General features: G+C 41.5%; 1 protein-coding gene across 1 annotated transcript in view; it reads left to right on the top strand.

Moving 5' to 3' along the window:
- Positions 1–23587, top strand: part of SEC16B (SEC16 homolog B (S. cerevisiae)) — a 71423-nt gene that overhangs the window by 21968 nt on the left and 25868 nt on the right. Inside the window, exons 10-13 of the mRNA XM_006887715.1 lie at positions 6219–6316; positions 8805–8886; positions 20964–21081; positions 22973–23084. Of these exons, the coding sequence (XP_006887777.1) occupies positions 6219–6316; positions 8805–8886; positions 20964–21081; positions 22973–23084 (410 nt within the window). The remainder of the gene's footprint in view (positions 1–6218; positions 6317–8804; positions 8887–20963; positions 21082–22972; positions 23085–23587) is intronic.

The raw sequence follows: 23587 nt of genomic DNA, 5'->3' as shown, positions 1-23587 counted from the left end.
TGCCCACCCTCACACGTCTGCTCTTGCTCCATCCCCCCCTTGGACCTCTATACACATTTTACCAGTTATCCTTCTATTTTCACAATAACAGCCTTGTGCAGTATTTGTCTTTATGAAACTGAGTTAGTTCACTCAGCATAATGTTCTCCAGTCTCTCTCCTAAGCTATGTAGTATTTTTTTAAAAATCATTGCTCCTGAGTGCTGGGTAGTATTCAATCATGCGAATGTACCACGATTTCTCAATCCATTTGATTGTGATAGGACATTTGGGCTGTTTCCATGTCCTTGGAATTGTGAAAAACGTTACTATGAACAATTTGGTGCACAAAATATCTGTTTGTTGCTCAGTTCTAATTTTCTTGGGGTATCTTCGTAGCTGTAGAATAGTTGGGTCATATGAAATTTCTGTGTTCAGTTTTTGTGGAAACACCAAACTGCCTTCCAGAGTGGCTGTATTATTTTACAATCCCATCAACAGTCTATGAGAGTTTCAGTTGCCCCACTTGCTCTCCAACACTGACTGCTTGATGTCCTATTAAACTTTGCCATTGTACTGAGGTAAGATGGTACCTCACTGTGGTTTGATGTGAATCTCTGTCATTGTCAGTGACTCTGAACATTTCTTCTTCTGTCTGTTAGTCATATGAATGAAGATAGACATTTTTTTACTAGTTAAGCTAAACTATAGCTTGGTTTTAAGACTACTTCAGAGATATTTTTGGTTTAAGATGGAAAGATTATCTTACAGCAATTATTTCAGAGTGCTGTTGATATTTTGATATCTGCTATTAGCATTTCTTTCTAATAACACACATTTATCTTTATGTGCATATTGAATTACATATATTAAATATATTTTTTTAAAAATTTCTCCTTTCCTCACTTAACATTATATAGTAAAATATCCCTGTGGCATTAAACATCCTTTAAAACACCACTTAAAAATAATAACTGGACAATATTTCACTATGTGAATGCATCATATTTTATTTAATAAATCTGCTATTGTTGAATATTAGGCCATTTGCAATTTTGTCACCCATTATAAATCATGTCATTTGAACATTTGCTCTAAGTCTTTGGCTGATCTTTTTATTATTTCTTTAAGAAAGATTAGCAGAAGTGAATTTAGTGAGTTAAGATGGTAACAGTCAGTGACATGAAGGATATTCTTTTTTAAAAAAATTGTATTATTTTTTTGTATATGTACTGCCAAATCAGATTTGACTGGTACAGGAGGAGACTACCCCTCCTTATCCAGCAGAGCATTCAGTGGATTCAAACTGCACACCTCTGGAATTGCAGTGCAGCTTCCTGTCACTAGGCCACCAGAGCTCCCTAACATTAAGGATACTCTTATGTGAAGTCATCAACACTGCCTAGTTTCAGAACTATTCTTTACTCCAACTAAAACCCCAACCCACTAAGCAGCCATTCCATATTCTTATCTACCTAGATCATGGCACCCACTAATCTTTCTGTCTGTGTGGATTTTCTCATTTTTACGGGTTCATATGATGGAATTATATAATGTGGCTTCTGTAACTAGATTCTTTCAGTTAGCATAATGATTTCATGCTTAACTTAAGTGGTAGTGTGTATCAGCACTTCATTCCTTTTTTATGACAGAGTAAATATTCCATTGCATTTATCCATTATTCTGTTGCTGAGCATTCAGGTTGTTTTCATCTTGTGGCTGTGGTGAATACAGCTACCATGAACTTTTGTGTACGAGTTTTTGTTGAATATCTATTTCCAGATCTTTGGAGTCTTGCTATGAATTGAATTGTGTCCCTTAATCTTAACCTCCATCTATAGTTCCATTTGGGAATGAGTTGCCTATATATGAATTAGATAGGATTAGGGTGGGATGTGTCTTGATTAATCTCTCTTAAAATATAGAAGGTATTAAATAATCAAGTGGAAGGAATGAGAGGGGAAGAGATATGCCAAGTCACATGAAAATTGTTCAAGAGCAGAAGATCAGAAGATCAGAAGAAGCAAGTACATTTCTCCAGAGCCTTCCACTAGAGCACCCAGGGCTAGGGACTTCTAGGTTCTTAAACTGTGAGAAAATGAATTTCTGTTTGCTGAAGTCATGCATTTGTGGCATTTTTATTTGATACCTTACTGTAGGGTTGTTGTTTTGTTTTCGTTTTTATTGGTTTGCTTACAAAGTTTACATACTTTGCATTTCACACTATTATTAATTCATACTGTGTTTCATATAATCATTTTCATACATCACGTTTCTTAAAATCAATCACCGTTGGACCTTACCCATCATTACCTTGTTTTTTTATTGTAGTTTTGATTTACATTTCTTTAATGACTAGTGATAATTACTACATGCACATTGGCTCAGACATTTATATACCTTCCTTAGAGAAATATCTGTTCAGGTTTTCTGTCCCTTTTGAATTTGGGCTATTTGCCAGTGGCATAATGAGTAATATGTTGGGTTGATAAGTGAAAGGTTAATGGTTCAAATTCACCAGCCCTTTTGTAGGAGAAATATGTATAATCTCTTCCCCAAGAGATTCACAGCCTTGAAAATCCATTGGAGGGTCGCTGGGCTCAAAATTTACTTGAGGGCACTGGGTTTGATTTGTCTTTATTTTGATGAGTTATACAAATGTGCTATATGCTCTGAATACTATATCTTTTAATTTTTTTTAAATTTTGATGACCTTTTTTCTTTGGGTGCTTTTGTTTTGGGGATCATATCAAGAAGCTGTTGTCAAACCCAAGGCCATGAAATTTTGTCTTGATATTTTCTTTATCCTTTTAACTCTTAAATTATTTAAGAGTCTTTGATCCATTTTGAATTAATTTTTGTGTATTGTGTGAAGTAAGGATCTAACTTCCTTCTTTTACATGCAGCTATCCTAGTGTCCTAGCATAATTTTTTGGATATAGTATTCCTTCCCCATTGAATAATTTTGGCATCTTTGTGTTCAAATCAATTGACCATAGATTCATGGCCTTGTTTTCAGACTCTCAATTCTATTCCATTTATCTGTTTTTATGACATTTATTCCACTTATGGTCAGCCTTTACGCTAATATCATAGCACGTTTTGATTGCTGTAGCTTTATAGTAGGTTTAGAAAAGTGCATGCTGTTTCAAAAGGTTGTTCATAAATATACCAGGAAGTTTGCATATATCCTGAAGGTAATTTACAAATGATAGTCTGATCGTATCTAAGATATGCCTGCCATGCCAATATTGAATGGTTTAATTCAACAAATAAGGAGTGATATTTAATTTAGAAGTTGAACTCACATTTTGCAAAAGTCATATTGTTGCTAGGTGCTATCAGATTGACTACAATATATGGTGACCTATAAACCACAGTTCTGAACCGTGCCCTAGCCTGCCCTTCTTCACCGTTTCTGATATACGTTAGTCTATTCTTGCAGTCACTGTGTCAATCCATCTTCCTGGGGGTAGGAGGTTAAAAATATTTTAGTATAGTCACATAATTAAAAAGTCAAATATAAATGGCATTCATAAAACTTTCCATATCCTAGGTACCCAATCTCTCTCTTTCTGAACATCTAGATATTTTCTTCTTGTGCTTTCCCCCAACTATTTTGAAAGAGAAAAAAAATTGATGACAATAACAACAGCAATGACAACAGATGTGAATATTTGTTAAATGTTTTTTACTTACCAAATACTTGCTCAAGACTTTACATGTATCGTCTTACTTATTCTTTACATAAGTGTCCTGTAAGTTTCTATTCTGAAGTAAGGCAAATCCTATTCTTGCTTTACTTATTCACAGATAAAGAAAGTTAGTAAGGGTTAGTTAGAGACAGAGCTCAATATCCAGGAGGTCTGAGGGCAAAGACTGTATTTCTAACCACTCCATCACCCTGCTTTTCAATACTTAACCTCACCCTGATTTTCAATACTTAACCCAAAGGTAAGCTGGAAATTAACAGAACACTGCACAGAGTGATTAATGGGATGGAATATAAAGATACCATATAATGTTGTTAATATTTGACTGGATCTTATTTCTGGCAGTGTGTGAGACTGGTAGGCCTTGAAAAAAGTTCTCAATATTTTTGGGGAGGTAGATATTTTAGTAAATTAGTGGATCCCTGGAGAAAGGCATCACATTTAGTATAAAGTAGAGAGCCAGTGGAACAGAGAAAAACCGTCCATAAGATAGATTGATACAGTGGCTGCAAACATGGGCCCAAGCAGAGCAGAGATTGTGAAGATGGTGCTGGGTTGGGGAGGGTTCCAGCCAACAACAATTTCAACCAAGCCCTGTTTTGTTGTTGTGTACTGTGGAATCAGAACTGAGTTACAGCTGACTCTCTGGTGAATTTTCAGAGGCAGTAAATAACACAGGAGATTACTCATCTTTCTTCCTTGAAGCCACTGGTAGATTCGAACCTCCAGAGAAGCATGGCCTTTGGGTTAATGGCACAATTGCCTGTGAGCTACATCACCAGAGCTCCTTGTATGTTGCCTTGGCATGAAGACATTAATGGTTTAGCGGTAGAAGTAAAGATTGCCCCAGGTTACCTAGTGGGAGACTTGGGTTTCATTCCTAGCCACTGTGTGTTGGTTTAGCGATGAGGAATTGTGCTACCAACTCAAAGATGTATAGTTTGAGTCTAGCAGATGCTCCACAGGAGAAAGAGGCTCCTCCTGCATCATGAGATGTCTCTGAATACTCACTGCAGGTTCAATTGTGGGTCAGTTCCAACACAGCAAGAACAACAGGACAAGAAGATGCCTCATATGTAGCCACCACCTATTTATCAATAGAGGCTGCGTGTTGGTATGATGTGAACAGGCTGTAGAAGAGCTTTCAGATTAAAATGGTCTAGGACGAAAAATCTAGAAAATCAACCAAGGAAAACACTATAAATCATGATGGTGGCATCTGCAAACAATTGCTTTGTTCCTTTACATGAATGGTCAATGATCTGGGGACCAACCCAACAACAACAAATATAAGATTAAATGTAAATAGTTTGGTTTTTTTAAAATCATGTGTACGTGTGCTGGGTAGTTTTCCATCATGCTGATCGTTTTTACTCTGCATTTGTGTCCATTCTAGTCAGTAGATGGAGCATGTGGGTAGTTTGATGGGCTCTCCCTGTAAGAAGCATGCATCACTTCCACTCCATTCCATTGCCTCCAATTTAGCCTTGCTTACATGAAAGGCAGGTAGGAAAATGTAGTTCAGGTGTTTACGTGGGAGAACAAGAGATTTTGGTGCACAACTAGCAACTTCTGCTACAGGTATTAAAAAAGAAATTGTTCTTTTAATATTGTTGTTGTTGTTATGTGCCGTCAAGTCAATGAGTCTCAGACTCATTGAGACACTGTGTACAACAGCCCTAAACCCTACTCTATCCCTTGCCATTCTTACTGCCTCCGACACATCTATCCCCATTATCCCAGTGGCAGAATCAATCCCTCTCTTCGAGGATCTTCCTCTCTTGTGCTGTCCCTCCACCCTCCCAAGCATGTTGTCCTTCTCCAAGGACTGGTCCCTCCTTACAACATGTCCAAAGTATGTTAAACAAAGCTTCAGAATCCTTGCCTCCAAGGAGCAGCCTGACTTCACCCTCTCCAGGACGAACCTGTTCGTTTTCTTAGCAGTCCACGGTATATTCAATATCTTGAGGAGTCAATCCCTGGAACTGTTTTCTTTGGTTTTATTTCTCACCTTAAGTTCATAATAATTTTTTCTGATTTTTGTTAAAGTGGCAAGGTTAGTCACAATCATATTTCATTGGAAGCTAATGAAATAACACACATCATACAAGCATCTAGCTAGGGTGCTCCTCAGAGGCAAGTATAGTGGAACTTCCTCTCACATACTGTGGGCCTGTTGCCAGGAACGGCCTTTCTCTCACATACTTTGGATGGGCATGTTGTCAGGAGGGGCTGAGCATGATAAGAAAAGCAGAGAGTTAGCTAAAGAGAGGAAGACCCTCAACAAGATGGTCTGTAATGATGGACTTGAATAAAGCAGATATTGGGAAGCAGGATAGGATAAGGTTCACATCCATTTTTCATAGAGTTGACACTACAAGTCATAGTTGACTTGAAGGCATCTAACAGCAACAACAACAATGAAATAATGAATTGTGACAAGGTGAAAGTTGGAGAAGGGAATAACGTGAGGGAAATACTGTGCCAGTCAGTATCTAGGTTTGAGTGTGATGTGTTTGGTTTCTAGGAAGCCTTGGAATGGGCCATGAAGAATCACTTGTGGGGCCACGCTTTGTTCCTGGCCAGCAAGATGGACCCAAGAACCTACAGCTGGGTCATGAGTGGGTGAGTCAGGGCCTATGCAAAGGTACCCACAGGAGAAGTCCCTAACAAAGGTGGGGGTGATAATGGGAAGAAGTGAAAGTAGCCCTCAGATACCCCATATTGCAGAGCCATCTCAATTTCTCTTTTCTGAGATGAATGCAGCCATCCTCTTCTACATGTCCTTCCTCCTGCTAAATAGAACTGAATATTTTAATAATTCTTTCCAGGATTGAAGTTTAAAACATTTTAAAAATAGGTCTGTACATTGTTTTAGGGAGTTCTGATGGCTTAGTTGTAAGAAACTGCCCTGAAATCCCCAAACCTGGTTCAAATCCACTAGCTGTTCTGTGGGAGAAGGATGGACAATTTCTTCCCATGCAGTTGACTGATTGACTGCCTCTGAAAACTTGCTGGAGGGTCAGCCATGGGTTGATTCCAACTTGACAGCACACAAAAACATACAATGCTTTAGTCTCTCTTTTTTATTAAAAATATTTTTTATTTTATACTGGTTTACTTACAAAGTTTATATACATTATTTTTTACACTGAATCTTTCCCATTTCCTTAAAACCTTCTTCCCTTCACTCATCAGATTCTGCAACTTTATGATTACCTCTCCCCTGTCATCCTCACCCCTCTGGTCCCCTCTCTCCCTCTAGAGCCTCATACACATTTTACTAGTTATGTATTTCTACAATAATAGTCTTATTCAGTATTTGTCCTTATGGGATCAAATTAGTTCATTTAGCATAATGCTCTACAGTCCCTCCCAAGTTAAGCATTCAGTTTCAAAACAATTTCTCTTACCTATTGCATAGTATTCTATCATGTGAATGTACCATAATTTCTCAATCCATTCGATTGTGGTTGGACATTTGAGCTGTTTCCATGTTCTTAGGGGCTCTTCTAGTGCATGTCATTAGCCAGGAAAGAGGTAATCACTTAAGTGTCATTGGCAGATCCTTTTAACTGAGGGTATTTGAGGTAATTCTCTCTTGATTCGTCTTGCAGTGTGGATGTGATTGTAGAGGTAGAAATATGGGTAGTAGAGCGGTGAGCCATGGGAGGAAGGGGAATTAGAGGACTGGGAAGCAGATCTGTAAGTCTCCATGTGGGTCAGAGAAACTTAGGGAGCCTGGAGAAGTGTGCTTGGTTAGAAATCTCACAAAGATCTAAGGGCTGAGAAGGCATACAATACCTAGGCCAGGGACTGAGATGAGGGTCCACAGCCAGCAGTTTGGAATATGGGGAACAATACAGAACAAAAAAGAATCAAGATCAAAGGGAAATGAAGTGTGTGTTCATCAGGGGTGCTGGAAAAGGGCTTCTAGTAAGTACTTCAGGCTCCACCTAGTATTGGAAACTTGGCCATAAATCCTATTGGACAAACAATTGGATAAAAAGATGCTTCCAATGAATGAATGGAATCCCAAAATCTCTGTAGATGTTCATTGAAATGAAAAATAAACAACCTAAATTAAAAAAAAAGATGCTTCCACTTTAAGTCTAGGCTGTAAGCCTTATGGTTGTCACGTCTCCTAGGAAGCCATTATTTCTTTTCATGGCGGCCTTGATTGAGTCTCTTTGTTACTCAAGCCTGTCTTCCTATGGACTAGTAAGTAACACTGCTGCACCCTTCATTATGTTCAGAAATAGAGATGGTGCGGAGCACTGAAGTCTTATTATGATAAGAGCTCTCAATTCCCAAAGCAAGGGTGCTATTAAATATAAGATAGCGTTTTGAGGGATGATTTTCCTCTAGGTTTTGGAAGCGAACATCCCACAACCCTGCGTTGTAGCACACATCTCCTTACCACAGATTTTTGCCTTGGGCCATTGATTTTTGATGGGGCCCAGTGAATTGTGAAAAATATCTCCTACTGAGTGTGCTTAAATCTCAAATCAGCTGTAGAGCTTATTATATCCTTGTTAAGCATATCCCACGGTTTGTCATCAGCAGAGTAATTTCTGGTCCCCGTTCCACGCCTCTTTGGTTATGGAAAATGTCTACTTAGCGCTTTTACGTAAAAGCACTGCAGACTCAGGCCTGAGATGAGCTAGAAAACTGACACGGAGAACGGGGGGGGGGGGGTGTGGTGATGGAGGGGAGGGGAAGGAGGAGGCACACTATGAAACAGGAATACAGGGGTGTCTGGACATAGAGGGTCACTGTGAAGTGCTTCCAGGTTAACCTCTGGTGCTCTCAAGGGCCTTTCAGATAATGAGTTTGCGCTGTGATGGAAAAAGTCATACAAGTATTGCTCATCAGGATTCAAGACATTGGCGCCAAAGTCCCAGAAATATCCCCCCAGGAATAGACCTTCAATGGAGTATGTGGTGCGATGAGGATTCGGATAATTCTCAGCAAATGAGGTTGTGATGAAGTCACGAGGAAAAGCAAAGAGCTCGTCTTCCGCTGATATCAAAGGGAGACATGCATAGTCTTTTGGAAGTGGGGAAAGAGAAGCTCTCCTCAACATTTCCACTGATGTCCCCTCTCTCTGCAGCTTCACCAGCACACTGGCGCTCAACGACCCTCTGCAGACGCTCTTCCAGCTCATGTCAGGGAGGATTCCCCAAGCAGCCACGGTAAGAACCGTTCTTCGTTCCTCAAGTGGATGGCTTTAAAGAACAGAAAGTTCTTTTCTTACACTTTAGGAGGTTGTTGTGTTGTTATATGCTGTTGAGTCAAAACCAAGTCATAGTTGATGCAAAGTAGGTTTTTAGAGGCTGTAAGTTGCATGGGAGGAGATTGTCTTTCTCCTGCAGAGCAGCTGGTAGAGTCAATAGCCATGTATAATTGGATTGACAGCACAACTTGTTATTATAAGATCACAAGAGCTCCCTTTTTAGAGGTTAGAAGTCTGAATTCCAGGTGATGGCTCCAGCAGAGGGCTCTCTCTGTCTGCTCTGGGAGTATAGTTTTTCTCTTCCAACTTATAGCCCCAGTGTTTCTTAGTTTCTTGAAAATCTTCAAATGATACCCATCTTCACCTTTTTACTTATATTCATTTTATTTATTTTTTTTTTGTAGTTTAGATTAAGGTTAGGATCCAACCCACATTGACATGACCTCATTAACATAACAAAGAACCCTATTCCTCAATGGGATGACATCCACAGGTTTAGGGCTTGAATTGTGGGGAACAACTCAGTCCCTAACATTCCAGAAATACTGCTGTTGAGTACCAGTAAGTTGATTCTGACTCATGGTGACCTAACGTAACAGAGTAGAATAGTCCCATAGGATTTTCTAGAATCCATTTCTTCTTGTGATTTACAGGCTTAGAAGCCTGCTGGAGGGTCAGTCGTGAGATGGACCTGACTCAGCAGCAGTGTGTTTGAGTTGAGTTTGTCATGATGTTGTTATGTGTCTTCGAGTCTCTTGCAACTAATAACAACTTTATGTACAATAGTGCTATATGCCATGCTCTATCCTGAGCCAACTTTATCATCTCTGACTCATCTACCCCCATTACCCCAGTTACTGAGTCAGTCCATCTTAGCCAGGATCTCCTTATCTTGCGCAGTCCCACCATCTTCCCAAGCATGATGTCCAAGTCCTCCCAAGGACTGGTCACTCCTTGCAACATGTCCAAAGTATGTCAGATGGAACTTCAGAATTCTTGTCTCCAAGGAGCAGCATGGCTTCACCCTCTCCAAGTTGAACCTGTTTGTTGTCCTAGCAGTCCATGGTATTTTCAACACTTTTCTCCAGCACCACAGCTCAAAGGCATTGATTCTCCTTCTATCATATGTATGTTATTTCCTGTAACCTGTGGAGGTAGGAGTTATTTTGCAGATGTGGAAACGGAAGTGAACAGTTGTAGAGTAACTCAAGATGGTGCAGAGTGAGAAGCTGAGTGAGGCTCATCAGCCCAAGTCTGACTCTACAGACCTTACCCTTCCCACAATGCCTCAGCTGGCTCCCTCTACACCACTGTGGTCTCTGCATCTTTGTGAGTAGTAAGAGGCCCTATGACTGTCCTCCAGCTCCCTGGGCAATACTATCCTTCTTTTCCCTAAAGAAAAGCATTTCCACCCCTGTGGCATTTCCACCCCTGTGGCATTTCCACCTCTGTGACAGAGAGCTGGACAGATTAGGTTTGGCATGTGTTATTCTACTGCCTTTGAGCGCTGATTAAGGGTGAAGAGAAATCTCAGACCAACTTGATAATTTTCCCATTGTGAAAGCCTTGGTCTTTTTGCCCTAAAGTATTATTTCTTTTATCTTTGAAGTTCAATAACTGTACTAGGATATGTTTTGGTGTTGACAGTCTAAATTAGTTTTTTTTCCTTGGGATAGAGAATGCTTTTTTTAATATCAGCATTCACATCTTATAAAAACCAAGCTCAGTGCTGGTGAATAAATTTCAGATTTCCCATATGATTTCCAAGACTGAAAATCCTTTCAGAAGCAGACTGTCACATTTTTCTCTCCTGAAATGAGTAGTGGGTTTGAAATGCTGACCTTGCAGTTATCAGCCATAACAACTGTACTACCAGAAACCAGTATATATTCTTTTTTTTTTAAGAAAAAAAAATCCTTCATTAGTATAGAATTCCCACGTCCCTTCCCCCCACCCCCCACCCCGAGTACACTTCTCTATGCAACCTTAATTCTGGATTCCTGTGCTATCCATAATACTCAATCATATATCACTTCTAATCTGTTCTTTCCCTCATCTGAGAAACCAGTATATATTCTTACAGTGTAGGAGTGTAGAACTTTATTCTGGAATTATATTCTTAATATTTGTTATCTTTTATTATTTTGGTTTTCTTTTTAGGAATTCTAGATATATGAATTTCATGTATGTATGAGAAATACGTATGCAGAAAGCACACATATATGAACTAGGGTTACCTAGCACAGAATGACCCACTAATTTGAGTCAATTCAGATGCAGGGTGACCCTCAATCAAAGGTAGAAGTCTTACCTGGAGCAGACTACATCTTTTGCCCACAGGGCAGCTAGTGGATTTAAATCAACAATCATTTGTTTAGCAGCCCAATATAGTGGTAAGAAGCTCCGCTGTATTCCCAAAGGCACGTGTTCAAATCCACCAGTTGCTCCATGGGATAAAGATGGGCAATCTCCTCCCATGCAATTTACTGCCTCTGAAAACCGCTGGAGGGTCAGCTGTGAGTTGCTTCTGACTCAGTGATGCACAATAACAACTGCCAAACCAAAATAAACCAAGCCAAACAAAGCAAAAAGAAAACCAAACCAAAACAAAAATCTATTGCCATGCAGTTGGTTCAGACCTGTAGTGACTCTCTGTTGGCTTTCAGAAGCTGTAAATCCTAATGGGAAAATACTGCCTCAGCTTCCTCTCTGAGGACACATGATAGATTAGAACTGCGGACCTTTTGGTTAGCAGTCCAACGTGTTATACACCACGTGACCAGGTTCCTTGTGACACCCCAGGACTCTTTATGTATGAACTACAGATAATTATTGCTTTGATTTTTTTAAAAAATGTGCTTCATTTGTTATTTTGCCTTTGTTGTTTCCAGCCTCCCAGCCCCTTCTGTGTTCCACACACTGCTCTTGGGTGCTATGCTCTTTGGGTTTAAGCCCTGACTGCTTGATTTTCCACTTCCTTCTCTCCTGAGCCCTGCAGGTCACATTCATCTCCTTCTGCTGTCCACCATCTCTTCCCTGAGCATTTCCAAGGTCACTGTATGCTCCAGCTTCATAGAGTCTATTGTTTCCTTATGTTTTTACAATCTTTAACTTTTCTTTAAATGTGGAACTGGGTGATCATTTTTCGTTTCTTCTGCAGTAACATATTTGGATTGAGCATTATATCTTCCATTTATTTTTCACATGACTTCTTCCTTTGATCGTCTAGCATATTTGTACGGCCTCTGTGCACATCCCTTCACATTAGGTATTTTGAAGGACCTGAATCTCCCTACGCCAGTTATTTGTAGGAGGACTGGAGGTAGGGGAAGAGGCACTGGCCGTAAGCATGCCTAGCACTCTCTATCCCACCACCCAGAGTCACAGGATCCTCTCTGTCTGCTTCCCTCCTATTCTTCCTCCCCACTGCTCCTCCGTTTGGTCTCCCCAGTGTTTGGCAGCCTTTGCTCATATTTTTCGACTTGTACTTTATCAGAAACCTTGCCTTAATTGAAATAGACTTTACACTTTAGCTTGTTCATTCTTCTTGCTCTTGGCAATTTTGAGAAAAGAAACATGCTAATTGTAACACCCCTTGGCCAAACCAACTGGACACAGAATGTCTCCCAATTCAGCTGCATGTCTCATTCAGTGTAATCAAATAGCATCATGGTGCACTGAAGGTGTGCATGATTCCTCGAATTTATAATCCACTGTGCCTCTATGCAAAAGTGGCTCAATTTGCCTATGTAACTGAGAAAATGAAATATCTAATTCAGAATTTGAACTTAGATTTTGTGGCATCAAAGGTTTACTCTTTTTACTTTTTTTTTTTTACTTTTCCAAATGGCTTTTCTATCTTTTGAAATCCAGAGGCTCTACCCTACTATAACTCAGATCAAATATGGCTATTTTGTCTGACTGGGGAACACTCCCTCTACCAGATATTGTAAAACTGAGGGTGTGCAAGTCTTTCCTGAGGCCAGTGTTGATTGAACATACTAAATGGGAACCATTAGAACTGCCTCAGCCCACTCAGGTGGTTAATTTGAAGCAATATAGGATATCTGGGGGATGGGAGGAAATTTGTACTTTGATTAAAGACTCGAGAAAGGCTGGAGGAAGGTATGGCCCAAATCACCACCCTTAGTTTCTCTGGGGCAAGGTCTATGTCCTGTAGCTCTGATAAAAGACAATTGCATTAGGGACTATGGTATGTTCCCTCTCCCCTTGCTTGGATAGCCTTCTGACCTGAGCCAACTACCTCAACCCTGCTTGATATCGTCAACATTTGTATGAGTTTTAAGGGACATTCCAATGAATCGCCAAGCCAAAAACAACCAACCAACCAAACAAACAAACACCCCCCCCAAAAAAAGCAACAACCCAACAAACCCCAAAACAGAACACTAAAAAACAAAACAAAACAAAAAAACAAAAAAAAACACCCCAAAACAAAATAAAAATAAAAATCACATCCAGGATGTTCTAGGTGAGGAGGAACAGTATATGGTAAATATGATGGAGTGGATTGACAGAATGTATTTTTTGGATATTTTTGGCCTCTGTCTTTTTTTAAATTTAAATAGCATTCAGTTTATTACAAATATTTAGTATTGGCTTCCCATATTTCCCCCCTTTTGTTTTTATCATAATTATGTTATCATCTAGTTGAGCATCCTTTATACACAAGCAAATAAAACAAATTAAACAAAATAAACTCAAAGAAATACTTTCAAAAATCTTCATATGATCAGAAGGATTCAGGTTGAATATTCCTTGAAAGTTTGTTTTAATTATCCCATTGCCATAGTGCTTGTCAAAACCAGTTCTGATTAATCTCCTTTGTCAGTGTGTCCTTTGCCATTCCCTATCACTCCTCCCTGAGAGAGATTTCACCCTGATTCATAAGGAAAAGGGGATGGCATATTCTCTTAGCTACTTCCTGCTGAAAAGGGACGCTGTAGGTTTCAGGGTGAAGATCTTCTCTCACTGCTCTAAAGGGCCCCTTTGGCAATAGAAAACACGTAGACTGTTGTGGAGATTGATTTTAGAATTTAGATGCACTGTTATCAATTGTGCTTAGCCATATATGTTCATATCCTTGAAGATGCATCATGGAACTATTGTAGCCTAGAAGACACAAATTTAACTAACAAGCTAAAAGTACATGAGTCAAAGATTAAAAGCAATAATATTCCAAGTAGAGGTTCTAACAGTGGCACAAATCAAGTTACAGAGGAAAGGTAGTTCTTAAAATAAAAGGCTTATTGACTAGCGCTTTGTCTATTATAGTATAAAGGTTAGGAACCACAAGATGTAGAGGCTCATCTATGTCATTTGTTGTTCTTAAGTCCTGGACCAAAGTCCATCTACCACTGGGTTGTTTTACAGTTCGGAAGTCCACATGCAAGGCAGAGGTGAAGTAAAGAACTGCTTATGAGGTTTTCCATCAATTCCAACAACTAAGAAATAGTGAGAAGAGTTGGGACCTCATAAGGCTTTTAGGACCAAATAATAGGCTCTTGTGTCTAGGAGAAAATGAATATACTTACCAGTAATGTTAATGCTCACCCAAGGCTCTTCTGGGAGGATCTGAATCATCAAAGCATCCTCCTTTGTTTCCAGCTGGGAGATGGGGCCTGTCAGTCCTGTCAGCCATGAGGACTTGATATGGCCCCCCCTTGGCCAAGTGTCCTTCAGATCCACACTTAAAGCAAGTGAGTGGGAGCTCCCTCTCTACTCCCTTGCCTACCTGTGCCTCTCCTCTGTTACACTGTCTACTGAAGCGGCCCAGCTTTCCATAGTGGAAGCAATTCTGGCCTCCTTTATTACCTTTGGGTGACATTGTTTATGAGTAAGACTTCTTTTACCTGACATAGGCCCTAAACTGGCAGCAATAGCTGCCCCAATAATTTTGGCCATTCTCTGGTCTTTTCCCTCTAGATCCCAGCTGTTAAAAGAGGGAAAAATTTAAACAAATATATAACAAATAATTTTGAAAAGTATACTCTTTTAAGTTTAAGGCTAGAAATATTATCAATATTATCAATATGATCATTTCTAATCCAGAGATAGATAGATGTTCCAGTGCAGTTCCTATTTTGCATAAATGGTTTTGGTAAGAAGAATATTGTAAATGTGAATACAGTTTCACTATTCCTCCTCCATGCCATGATATAGTGTTATTAGCACAAGCAGTTATAACTCCATTGCCTTCCTTACTCTAATGTAATTATTTAAAATTTGAATTTGTTTCTAGTTTCAGTAAAAATTTACACTTTGGATTCCCATTCATTCATTGTTGCACATTTCTCCCCTCTCGAGCCTCCCCCACCCCAGAACACTATCCTCTTGTAAAAGTAAAAGAAAAATTCTTTCATTGTTTTACAAACCCTCCCCCAGGCCCACTCCACCAAGTAGCCTTTGCTCTAGACTCCTGTCATGACAAAAATACCTAATCACATATCCCTTTTAAACAGTTTTCTCCCTCATCTGTTTCAATGCAATATACATTATTGAACCCATCTTTCTCAGTCTCTCCCCAAACCCAAGGTCAGTCCTGTTTCACAACAGTGGCACCGTGCAGTATTTGTCCTTTTGTGACTGAGATACTTCACTCAGCATAGTGTTCTCTAGAGTCACCCATTTTGAATAACATTGCATGAGTTCCTTGGTTTTCAATGCAGCATAGAATTCCATTGTGTGAATATACCACAGCTTCTCTATCCATTTGTTTGTTGAAGGGCACTTAGGTTGTTTCCAACTCCTTGCTATTATGAACAAAGGCACAATAAACATGGGTGTGCATGTATCTGCTAGGATGTCAGTTAGGGTCTCTTTGGGGTATATTCCCAGTAGTGGAATTGCTGGGTCAAATGGTCTCTCTATTTGCAACTTTTTGAGAAAGCGCCATACTGCCTTCCACAGTGGTTGCACCATGTTACACTCCCACTAACAGTGAATAAGGGTTCCAGTATCTCCACAACCTCACCAGCACGTATTGCTTGCTGTTCTGTTAAATTTTGCTATTCTGACTGGGATGAGATGATATCGCATAGTTGTTTTAGGCCTCTGTCTTTTTGTAGTTAATTTGTTATTGTATTTCGTGTTGCTCAGAATTAAAAATAAAGTAGATTTGGGGATTTTCCCCATTGTTGCTAGTTGCCATCAAGTCAGCAGCAACTCAAGGTGACCCAGTGTACAGCAGAATGAAGGTGGCTTAGTCCCGTGTTGCTTTCATGGTGCTGAAGCCCTTTGTGGTGGTCACGGTATATCTTGGGTTTCTTTCAGCCTATGAGGTTCAGCCATCATCCCTGTGCCGGACAATATTCTGTTATGATCCATAGGGTGTTAGTGCGATAATTTTTGGAAATAGATCACCAGTCCATTCTTAGTCTGCCTTAGTTGGGAAGTTCTGTTGAAATGTGACCACTATGAATGACCCTGCTAATACTTGAAATGCCACTGGCTTAGTATCCCAGTAAAGAGTCTGGACTTGAGTTCCATGCCATGTGTGGTATAGGAAAATAATGGCAACTAGGTCCGTGCAAAACCAAATTAAATCCATTGCTGGCCAGTTGATTGCAACTCATAGTCACTCCAGAGGACTGAGTAAAACTGTCCTATATGGTTTCTTTGTCAATTTGCTGTACTCAGGTAATCTGGGGTTGCCGTGATGCTGAACCTTGTGCCATTGGGGTATCAAATGCCAGAACGGTTTCCCAGTGTGGACAGTGTTTGGTAGCGCTCCCAATTGTAAAACAGGTTTGGAAGCAGGAGTGACATCCACTTCCTAAACTGCATACCTCTGAAAACTCTATGAACTTGGAGAAGTGATGATAGTTATAGAAAAGCATTATGTCTATTGTTCATAGGGTCGCTATGAGTCTTGCTAGACTAGACAGCAATCAACAACAACAACAACAACAACAACAACAACAACAACGTGTTTCTAAGGCTATAAATCTTACAGAAGCAGACTCTCACATCTTTATCCCCAGAAGTGGGTGAGGGTTTTGAACCATCATCTTTTTGGTTCCTCGCTGACTGCTCTAACCAGTGGTGTCACCAGGGCTCCTGGAATCACACCCACAGGGTTTGCTTATCACTGCATGGTCTTGCCTTGTTAGTTAATCTCACGGAACCTCTGTTTTCCATCTTTGTGAATGAAGGCAGGGCGTTCCTTAGAGGCAAGGATGGTGAAACTTGGTCTCCCGTACTTCGGGGCTGCTATCAGGAGGGGTCGATCCTAAGAAAAATACATCATGCTAGGAAAGGTGAAGGGTCTGAGAAAGAGAGGAAGACCCCACTCCCCCAATGAGATGGATTGCCACAATGACTGTCAGAATGTGCTCGAGCATGTCAGAGATTGAGGAAGGTGCAGGACAAGGAAAGCTTCCCATTGGTTGTTCATAGGGTCGCTATGAGTCAGAGTCAATTCGATAGTGCCAAACAACAGCTGCAACAACTAATAAGTGAAAATTAAAGGAGATTAATAAGTCAAAATGAAAGGTGTTAATAAAGTGGAAAGTAGAGGACTATTGTGGAAATTAAAGGAGAGGATGAGAGAACGTATTACCACCAGGCTTGGTCCACTGAAGGTGTAGTGCATGTTTGCTCCCGGTAGCTTTGCTTATCAGTGATTTTTATTTAAATTTTTAAAAAGAAATCATTTAGAAGGACACAAATTTCTTTTTCCTCATTAAGGCTTTTCTTCTCTTGTGGCTTACATGGTACAATGTGATCACATGGCTGGTGCTTGGAGATGTGCTTCGCAGAGGGTCTGATTTATGACCAGAGGTCAGTAAATGAGGACCTCTGTCTTTATGGTAATTAATTATCCTCTTGCTCCTTATCAACACTACATCTCCCTGATAAACAAGGAGCAAGTGTAAAATGGACTAGAATAAACATTTTTTTTTATTCCTAGTATAATTATAAAGCCTAGATAATTAGCCCTTGTGGCGTCACCCATGGAGAATCACGCTGCTGATTCAAAGGACATGCCTTTCTGGCTGTTTGACTCCACCAGTAACTTCACAAGAAGAAGATTGGCAAACCCTTCCTGTGCCAGGTACAGCCTCAGAAGCCCAACGGAGGGGCAGCTATGTGTCAGTGCACATTTAATGGCCATAAGTGGAAACAGTTGTGGCAGTCGTTTTGACCCCCAAATCTAGCTTTGACTGCCACAATAATGGTGAGAAAGGTAGAGTCAGTGAGAGGAAGACCCTCAGCTGATGGACTGACACAGTGACTGGTTTGAGGCTGGTGGAGATTGTGAGGATGGAACATGAGAGGGCAAGATTTCAATCTGTTCTCTGAGTCACTAAGAGTTCTAGTTGAGTCCATGGCATGGATCAATGCCTGCCCTACATATTCTGTGAAGACAAGTTGGAGGATAAACAGGTTTGGGGATCACCGCTTTCTGCTGGGCTTCCCATTCTGTATGTGTGTTTACATTTACACATCTTTCCCCCAGGGCAACAAAGCCCAAACATCATACTTTATGAAGTTATCTCATGCTGCGCTCAACAATAACCCTCACAGGTAGAAATGATGGTCTCCACTTTAGAGGTGAGGAAACAAAGATTCAAAGACATTCACTGAAGGCCACACAGCTAGCAAGAGGCAGGGCCCAGGAGTGGCCTCTCTGCCTCACTAAGTGGCCAAAGTGCCTGTGATGTTGTGCTCTTTATTGGTATTGTCCGCCTGAAATGCCCCTACCGTCAAGAGGACAGCCTCAGAGCCAAATTGTAGGGCAAGCATCCCTCATGGGGGACTTCCTTTAATCCATGGCTTTTTTTCACCTTCAGGAGTCCTGGTGGTGCAGCGGGTCAAACATTGGTATGCTTACTGAAGGACCAGGGGTTATGACCACCAGTTGCTTCTCAGCAAATCTGCAGTCTTGGAAACCCTGTGGGGGCATTCTGCTCTGTCCTACAGAGTGGCTGTGAATTAGAGCTATCACTAGTGGGTTCGCTTGAGTTTTCCTTCTGATGCCTCCTAGCGTTGTTCTGTAGCCTCTGCATGGCCACCAGAAGGAAGTGGCTTTGCTGTTCTATAGGAGGGATAGAGCCTCTTTTGGACCAGTTGGCATGGCTTTCTCATTTCTAAAGTGGGCATGAGATTTGGACTTCATAGAAAACAAAGATTCTCACCACTGGGTCAATTGGCAGCATCAGTATAGATGGTGAAGAGATTGAAATAGTTAACAGTTTTAGTTTGCTTGGCTCCACAGTCAACACTCTTGGTAACAGCAGCCAGGAAATCAGGAGATGAATTGCATTGGGAAAGTCAGCTGTGAGGGACCTCTCAAGAGTACTGAAGTGCAACGACGTCAAGCTGGAGACTAAGCTGCGCCTGATCCAGGCTATAGTCTTTGCAATTACTGCTATGCATCGGAGAGTTGGACAGTGAATGGGGGTGATAGAAGGAGAATTGATGCCTTTGAGCTATGGTGCTGGAGAAGAGTGTTGAATATACCATGGACTGCTAGGAGAACAAACAGGTTTGTCCTGGAGAGGGTGAAACCAGAATGTTCCCTGGAGTCAAGGATTCTGATACTTTGGGCATGTTGCAAGGAGGGACTGGTCCTTGGAGAGGGACATCATGTTTGGGAAAGGGGAGCGATGGTGCAGGAGAGGAAGATCCTCGATGAGATGGATCGATTCTGTGAGTGGAGTGGTGGGAATGAATGTGTTTGAGACGGCAAGGTTGGTACAGGATAGAATGGCGTTTAGGGCTCTTGTACATAGGGTCGCTATGAGTCGCAAACGACTCGATGGCACATAACAAGGGTTGTTGTAAAGATTGATTAAAATGATGTGTGTGAAAGGTCTTTGTAAAGCCAAAATATATTAGCCATTTAGATTAAGGAGCCCGAGCTCCCCGGGCTTCTGTGACAAGTTACTGTGATCGCTTTTACGCATGAGCCAAGGATGTTTCTTCCTCAACGTCCCACTGAAACACAACCTCCACCTCTGGCTGCTTGGGGTGAGAGTACCAGAAAGAGACTAAAAAATTAGTAAATAACCATGGTGGTGGTGGCTTCCAAGCCATAGCATAGCGCCCCTCTGAACAACAGATCAGAACCTTGCCCTATCCTGTGCCATCCCCACAGTCTCTGATATGCTCCAGATCATTGTTACAGTCACTGCGACAATCCAACTTGTTTAAGGTCTTTCTCTCTTTCTCAGTCCCTCCACCTTGCTAATCCTTTTGTGGGGACTCCTGTCAAAATGCCTAAAACATGCACGATGAAATTTTACTTTGTTGCTCCTCTAAGAAAGACTTGTTTGTTCTTTTGGCAATCCATGGAATAGTCAATATTCTTCTCCAACATCACAATGACTCTTCTCTATTCAGGGAGCTCTGGTAGCCTAGTTGTAAGAACTTGTGCTGCAATCCCCAAAGGCACGTGGTTCGGATCCACCAGTTAGTTGCTCTGCAGGAGAAGGATGGGCAATTTCCTCCTGTGCAATTTACTGCCTCTGAAAAAAACCCACTGTGGGTCAACTATGAGTCTGTTCTGACTCGATGGCACACAAAAACATATATTAATCATTTCTCTGTCTGTCTGTCTGTGTATGTGTCTGACTATCATCAGCGTGCTACCTGCCCACCCAGCCATCTTTCCTTCCATCTATGAGTTTTGCTTTTTAATTTTTAAAGAGAGCCCTAAATCAGTGAATGGTAGCATCATAGACCGTTTAACAGGTATTCGCTAAGCCCCTCCAAACCAGGAGCCAGCCAACAGCATTTTCTGACTGAATTCTGATTGTTGTTTTGGGTTTCCACTGAGTCAAATTTAATGCATAGTGACCCCATGTGTGCAGAGCAGCACTATTCCTCAGGGTGTCCCACGGCCACGACAGCTCAGAAGCAGGTCACCAAGAGGCATCCATGGGTGGATTTAAACCACTAACCTCTTGGCTGATCGTAAAGTGCTAACACTTACCCATTTGCCTCATCCAGGGATTCCACATTGCTGGTAGCCTGGCTTTATTCAAAACTTTCTTTTCTGCTATTTTTCAGTGCTGTGGGGACAAGCAGTGGGGAGACTGGAGGCCTCATTTGGCGGTGATTCTGTCGAATCAGGCTGGGGACCCTGAGCTGCATCAGCGTGCGATTGTCACCATGGGCGATACCCTGGGTAAGCAGAGCCTGGGTCTTCCCATCTGTCTCTCGCTCGCTCCTTGCTCCTTCCTCTTCTCTGGGGCACCTCCAGGTGTGCTCTGAATACACCGCCCTCAGTTCCTGGTATCTGGTCAGAGTTTCCATGTCAGGCCTTTTCTTGACTCTACATCCTCAGTGTTTTGGGTGGGAGGAAGAACCCCAGGAAAAGAAATAGCCTGCTTGCCTTTCTCCTCAGAATTTGTGTTGTGAGCCAGTGCAGGCCACGCTCTGGATGCTGGTATTCTTCTGAGGGAGGCTTCTCAGCAGTTGTTTCCATCTCGGGTGAATGTAGATGGAGCTGGCACACAAGCCACCTTGCCCAGTGTTGCCATTAGTCCCTCGGTGACCCAGCTCAGTCAGACAGGAAATTCTACCTTTGCCTGAACTACCCTGGGTAATTGTGTCATCTTTTCTCTCTATCATATCTCTGTAGACATGGCCTTATAAACACCGAGGGGCCTGTCCAATGTTCCAGATCAATGGCTCTCAAATTTGTTTAAGGGCCAGGACATCTAGCAATCGTGGTGCTCTGTATGGAACTTTGTGAAATTCTGCTCTGCTTAAATGATTCCACAGAAGAATTATGGGGCCCCGCTACCTGGGGCTGCTCATGCCCTGCCTACAGGAAAAGGAACTTACCGTTTTCAGCTTTTCTTTGGTAGTAGGCGCTGTGTTTGGTACTTTACATACTCAAATAAATTCAGTTTCAAGGTAATGGGAAACACTGGGAGAACATTTTTAAATTGGGGAGAAAAACACTTAGTAATTGATGTGATTTTTGAGTCCTGGAAAAGTCTCCTGCCTGATGTTAGTACTTCCAGACACCTAATTTAAGAACTGCTACTTCAGCAGCCCAGGCCTTTGCTCAGGTGCTAATCTGTCTATCATGTCTTATCTTCAGGAAGGGCTAACGTGCTAGAAAAGTCTATACTGCAGGGCTGGGAGGGACCCCAAAACCAACCAAACAACAGGATAGAATTTCACGTTCTCATGGAATCCAGACTTTCTGGAGGCATGGAAGCTGGACAAACTCCTGAAACAACTTCCCTGAGAGAATCTTTATCCCTTGAGCCATAAATATGAAATAAGAAGCCTAAAGTCTTCTTAAAAATAAGTAGCCTTGGTGAGCTCTGGTGGCCTAGTGGCAAGAAGCTGCACTGCAATCCCAGAGGTACCCAGTTTGAATCCACTAGATGCTCTGCTGGAGAAGGAGGGACAATCTCCTCCTGCACCAGTCAGATCTGATTTGATGGTACACACACACACACACACACACACACACACACACACACTCTTAAAAAAAAATAAGTAGCCTCAAGTCCTTTTAATAGAAAATGATAGTTTATCTTCAGTAGTAAATAATTTTTGCCTTGAGTATTATGATCCGTGAAAAGATCTTCTACGTGGGATCCAACTGACAAGAACAACTAGAAAGATTACACAGAAATCTTAAAGAGCTTTTGAGTTTGTTGCTGAGGGAAGAACAACGAAAAAAAAGAAGTATGTGAATGCTTGCTCAACTCAAAAACTGTAATTGTCACACAGTGACTCATTGTCAATGAATTGTATATGTAGAAAATGATGAATTGACACATGCTTTCCTGTGTATATTCCCAACAACAGCAACAGAAGAAAAATATTTTTTAAAAAATGCATCAGGGGATCATGAAATAGTGCCTCATTTTGGCTGGTGAGAATTGAAATGTAAAGCATTCGATGCTGAGGGGAGTGAGGGGAGTGAATGCATCTTGTACGAAGACCATTCATTTATTCTTGTGACACTTCTCCCTCTGTCCTCGGAAGCCACTCGGGGATGGGGTCCCCATATAGGTGCGGCTCATTGACGGGGTCTCACTCTCCTCCCGCAGCTGGAAAGGGCCTTGTGGAGGCTGCTCACTTCTGCTACCTCATGGCTCACATGCCCTTCGGCTACTACACGGTGAAAACAGACCACCTGGCCTTGCTGGGCAGCAGTCACAGGTACGTGAGCTCCTGGGAGAAAGGAGATGGGAGGGACGTTTTCTATGGGCTGGGTTTGGTCCTCCCTCGTTGGCTTAAGATTCCATGAAGTTGATCTAAGATTGTTTTCTGTACACGTGAGATGCCCGGTGGGAGCTGCCACGCACCACTAGGGAGGCTTCAGGCTCTGCATCCTGCTTTAGGAAAACACCGAACTGGGGTCTTTGGGCTGTAATGCGCGACTATGGCCACTGGGTGGTGCCCTGGCTCCATTACCAGAAACGAAACCGAGATGTTTGCGTGACTGGAGGTAACCCTGCGCTTATTCTAAAAGTCTGTCATTCAGGATTCATTCCTAAAACTGAGAAGTGAAAGAAGATACAGAAACCCTCCCACCCAGGTCCTGTTGTTGTTTTTAGGCTTCATCAAGTAGAGGGGAGTCTTGTGACAGTCGAAACTCACTGACCCAGAACTGTCTGCTTCCTCTCTTCAACTCAGCGTCCTGGCATTTAGTTGCTTTTTTT

Source organism: Elephantulus edwardii, unplaced genomic scaffold, assembly GCF_000299155.1.
Source record: "Elephantulus edwardii isolate Elephantulus edwardi_28Jun2011 unplaced genomic scaffold, EleEdw1.0 scaffold00061, whole genome shotgun sequence".
NCBI classification, from domain to species: domain Eukaryota; kingdom Metazoa; phylum Chordata; class Mammalia; order Macroscelidea; family Macroscelididae; genus Elephantulus; species Elephantulus edwardii.
Note: the sequence above shows the minus strand (reverse complement) of the source record. Positions and strands in the feature narration are given on the sequence as shown.